The sequence below is a fragment of the Rhinoderma darwinii genome, chromosome 12 (assembly GCF_050947455.1).
Source record: "Rhinoderma darwinii isolate aRhiDar2 chromosome 12, aRhiDar2.hap1, whole genome shotgun sequence".
NCBI lineage: Eukaryota > Metazoa > Chordata > Amphibia > Anura > Rhinodermatidae > Rhinoderma > Rhinoderma darwinii.
In genome coordinates, this window is record NC_134698.1 from 52,676,107 (window position 1) to 52,681,284 (window position 5,178).

The window sequence follows — 5,178 nt, forward strand, 5'->3', positions numbered from 1 at the left end:
TTTACGCACCCATTGACTTCAATGGGTGTGTGATGCGCGAACAACGCACAAATATCGGACATGTCGTGAGTTTTACACAACGGACACACGCTGCGTGAAAATCACGGACTGTCTGAACGGCCCCATTGACTAACAGGTCCGTGCGAGGCGCGTGAAAATCATGCGCGTTGCACGGACGTATTATACGTTCGTCTGAATAAGCCCTTACACTGATATGTGCACGGTCAAATGCATTAAATGATGATATGGAGATTCTCTCTTTAAGCTTCCCCCACCCTCTTTCTTTCCTGTAACCTTGGTGAACTTGTTAAAATTCAATAAAAACATGGTTAAAATAAATAAATTGTACCTCTACGTTGTGCCTAATATATTATTAACGATAATATCCTGTTACTGTGTATTTCCATTAATAGGACGAGAGCTGCTATAAATAGGGCTTCCCTGGAGCATATCACGCAAGAGATATCTTCAATTCAATAGCGCCCCTAGTGGTCAACCTGTCTCAAGAATGGTAAAAACTAAACTAAACTGCATTTCAAAAACCCTTATTTACAGGCAACTTGAAATTTAGATGTAATATGCAAGGATATGACTATGCATCACCCACAATTAGCAATTAGCAAGACCTGAACTTATTGTAAGCTGTTGTAGATGTGGCCATCTAGATACATAGGGGAACATACTGGCTACCACATCCAAGTGGCGTGTCAGTCTCCCCCCCCAGTGAGCCCACTTTTTCTGACACATTTGGAAAATATTGGAAAAAGAGGTGCTGGTACTTTATAAATACGGCGTTTGGCCAGAGCACTATATTTATTTTAATGTATTTATGCGCCCGCATCTTTCATTTATGATTCAAATATCTTGAATACTGCGCAATGCCCAGGTCTTATATTTCCATTTTTTTAAACCAATCTCCATTTTTTGCAATGCAGCGCAGCCAATTCAAGCCAAAATAGCATGAATGAACCTTACAGTGGCAGGACTACTCTAATTGTCAAAATTTTACATAAATACAGTAAAAACAAACAAAGATATACCGTATAGTCCCTCAAAATATCAGTAGATTCTGTGGGATTGTACTGGGTATTAAAATATTCTCATAAGAACTTATTGTTTGTGTTTGAGAAATAAAGAACATTCCACACAGAAGGGAATTTCTCTTCTCTGTGTAACAGGTCTGGAAGTTTTCTGATTTTACATTTTTCTTTTTCTTTTTTTTTTTTTTCAAAAGTTCTGAACAGGATCAGTCTGGTTCATGTGTTCTGCACTTGCAGTGTGACTTGTACTTGGAATTTCCCAGCCCTGAGCACAAGAGGAAATCTTACAGCCCCGCCTACCAAAAATCCCCATATGTGTAATCACTATATTGAAAAAGCCCAACACACAGAGACAGGGCTCAGATCTCTCACACTGCTCATCCGATCACACTTGGGTGCTAGCTAAAGGGATTATTTTGCCCTACAAAACCGGACTAAGACAACCGACTGATTTTTGTAGGCCGATTCCTTTCATTCCTTTGGAACCACCATTTTCAGGAAATTTCTGAGAACTCCTTTTTTAAAAAAAAAATAATTTTAAGTCCTAAAGGAGACTTGCTCAAGATGACTACGAGATATATGGATTATTCTGGGAATATGATGGCGGATGGCGATATCAGGATGCCTGGGAAAGACAAGCTGTTGCAGGGCACTGAAGATAGAAATGACAGTGGACTGGACTCTTTAAGAGAAGAAGACTATAATAATATAGTCAAAGAAATGCAAAGTCTGTCTATCCCTAAAGTACAAAACATCCAGGACTATGAACCAGAGGCATGGAAAATGCAGGCAAACGAGGATGGAGATACGTAAGTGATCCTGGATTGCATGTTTTTGTTTCATATATGTGTAGTTTATACATCTATAATGTGTGCATTCTCTTTATGTCTAGTCTTATATGATGATCGTCATCATTCTTTAGGAAAGATCATCTTATTGAAATAATAAAGTAAAACCAATGCAAATGCGCAGACATATTTGCTGTTACACAACCGCTGTCGGCCCACAAAAATGGGGGCTGCATAAGAAAGAAAGGAAATCCTGCATAACAACGCATTGCACAGTACAGCTTTTTGCAGAATTAGAGTAGCAGATAGTGTTTTTGGTCTTTTTATTTTATTTTTCTACTTTTTGGCACAAAGAAAGGAGTGCAAATGTAACATCAATTAAAATGTTGACCTTGCTATCGGTTTGTTTTTTGTTTGTTTTTTAGATGTGCTCATGTATCTAAAAGGAAGGAACATTTTTATTTTGTAACTAGATAGTGGTTTTTTTTTTATGGTATTGATATATCTGTTCTGGGTTTTCCCTTCCTCTCCTTTGTAAGCTTGAGAGGGGTGGAGGAGGGGAGGAAGGACATGGGGGAGGGTAGGCCAGGCCACCATGTTCTGTGATGTGACTTGCTGGCTGGGAGAGGTGGAGCTCTGTAGCTATTCGGAAAGTCCCTGGCTTGTGGCCAGGAACACAACTGCATACATGAGAAAGCGGAAAACAGATATAGAGAGACAACACAGAAAAAACCCAACTTACACAATCCTGTACTTATTGCAGGGGGAGGGGAAATGACTTACAGTTGACACAGTATAATGACTACATATATTACCATCTGGCAAACCAAGGTGATGAAATAGTGACACATTATTTCCTTTTAAATAACATTGCTTTTTTTTAATCTGTATCCGAATATTTTTTTAAACTTCTTTTTTATTTTATTTTACAGACTTCTTCATTTGGCAATTATTCATGAGGAAAAAGAACTGGCAGCAGAGGCGATTAAAAGATCCTATAGAGATCCTTTCTACCTGAACCGACAGAATAACCTTCACCAGGTAAATAGGCATTTAAAGCGTTCACTTATCAACTTTATAAAGATACATTTTTACTAAACCAGTTTATTGATTTTAATATATAGATATAGCTAATGTGTTAAAAATAGATGACAAATAAACTGTACCATCTACTTTAGGTAAAATTGTTTGGATTATGGTATAACTGAATTTCAATAAAATTTTATTTTATTTACAGACACCTCTTCATCTGGCCATAATAACAGATCAGCCTGCAATAGCTGCAAAACTCTTTGAAGCCGGTTGTGATCCAGAATTTCGAGACTATCGTGGAAATACAGCTCTGCACATTGCCTGTGCAAAGGGGTCTCTACACGGAGTTGGAGTTATTGTCCAGAATTGTAAATCCCTCTTGTCACCCCTTCTACAGTACACAAACTATGATGGTAGGTACCAGTTAAATCTGTTTTCATATTAAAAGCAAGGAGTAGATGCAAAAAAAAAACGAAAATACCCATTTAAAATGGCAGAACACTCATGATGTCATCTTTTCATAGGTCACACGTGTCTACACTTGGCATCCAGTAATGGCTTTCTTGCTATTGTGGAGGACTTGATTAAGCTGGGAGCAGATATTGATGCACAGGTGAGTTTCTCTCTCTTAGGACTGGGGCTTTTTTGAGTTTCCTACCAACCTAATAGTAATTAATAATATTAACGCTTAATAAAAGGAGATTTGGTTTTGTAACTTAACATTTCCATTTTCCATTGTAGGAACCATGTAATGGCCGAACAGCTCTACACATGGCTGTAGACAAACAGAATGCTGAACTCATGTTTTTGCTGCTGAAGTATGGAGCAGATGTGAATAGAGTGACCTATCAAGGATATTCACCATGCCAGCTTACCTGGGGAAGACGTAACCTCCAAATTCAACAGCACCTGCTAGCTGTGACCGAGAAGAATCTGCAATATCTGCCAGAAAGTGAAAATGAAGACAGTTCAGAGTCAGAATCAGAACAGTCAGATGATGAGGTAATTATTCATTATTACTGGTATAATTCTTTATTATCATTGGACCGAGGGGGATATAATGTTGTATAGAACCGAGCTGGCACATATATCGAGATCATACATCCTACAGAGACCGATGCTGTGGATGGTCTGAGGACTATGGACAGGGGAGGGCCCAGTTAAAGTTGGCTCCACCCTCTTTCCCACTTGACTGCATGAACCACTGCAGGGCTCCCCTTTTCCAGTGACATTGCAAAGAAGGGCAGGGGGCACAAACCTGAGTGTTAAGGCCCTTTACTTCTCTAGTGAATTAGAGGTGACTTGAGCAAGTGCTGGACTGGGGCTTGATGGCATAAAGTAACTCTAGTATGAGGGTCCAAATTACATTATTAGCGCCCATTTTCCTTTATGTATGTACCCGTATATAAAGTTTTTTATTTACTTAATTGTATTTTTTCTTTTTACAGTACATGTATGACGACGTTTGCATATCTGTATGCCAAAGGATGCTTTAAAGCATTAATAAAGAAGCATAATATATATTGGACAGAATCTTGCCAAGTACAAGAGTTCACAGCACTTGGACCAGTGATTTTGCTTACTGAAGCTGGAACGGTGGATGAGACTCCACTGTAGAGTTCTAGAGATGAGGTGCTTGTGCTGTTCTGAAGTATCAGATGTTCTTCGGGAGTCATGAAGTGTATGCGTCTAGAGGAGCCCAGAACCAACTCGTGGTCTCAGAATTCAATGCCATGAAGCTGACAGAAAAAATAAATAAAAAATGTCTATTAATACGAGAAACACAAGGGCCTTTTCAGCAGAATGACTACTTCCCAGAGATGACCAACATCTTTATAGCTGGACTAACTAGTGGTGAATAACAGAATATTACAAATATTTTAACATGTCTGAGTGTAGCTAGTGAATGACAAAGCTACTGGTTGTCCCAGGTTGTCATACTGCTAAGAAACTTCAGATACGTATTTGACCTCCTAAATGTCATAAAGTGGTCAAAAAATAAACTACAAAATGTATAAATTGTAAATAACTTACATGAATTATTTTTTTATATGAAAATGGTATATTTATTAAAAAAATTCAAAAACTAATTTTACTTGTGTACTCAATAAAACATACTTTCTTAAAAGGGCCCTATCCAGAAAAATGCTATTAAGTAAAAGCCACACTCAGGGGACATGATTTGATATGAAAAAAAATAATAATTACCAATCTGCCGTCTATAATTACGTGCCGCCTACATACATTTTCACATGAATGTTTTACCTAGTGACAGCAAGTGCATACACTGAATTTTCCCGGATAATCACTAGTTTATG

The 5,178-nt window shown here is 38.1% G+C and overlaps 1 protein-coding gene across 1 annotated transcript; it reads left to right on the forward strand.

The window, feature by feature from the left end:
• Positions 1-428: 428 nt before the first annotated feature.
• NFKBIA (NFKB inhibitor alpha) lies at positions 429-4,950 on the forward strand. Its single transcript, XM_075844618.1, has 7 exons — positions 429-511; positions 1,235-1,849; positions 2,761-2,869; positions 3,066-3,273; positions 3,385-3,473; positions 3,602-3,862; positions 4,309-4,950. Exons 2-7 carry the CDS (start codon positions 1,605-1,607, stop codon positions 4,354-4,356), a joined length of 960 nt encoding a protein of 319 aa, XP_075700733.1. The 5' UTR covers positions 429-511; positions 1,235-1,604; the 3' UTR covers positions 4,357-4,950.
• Positions 4,951-5,178: the final 228 nt, after the last annotated feature.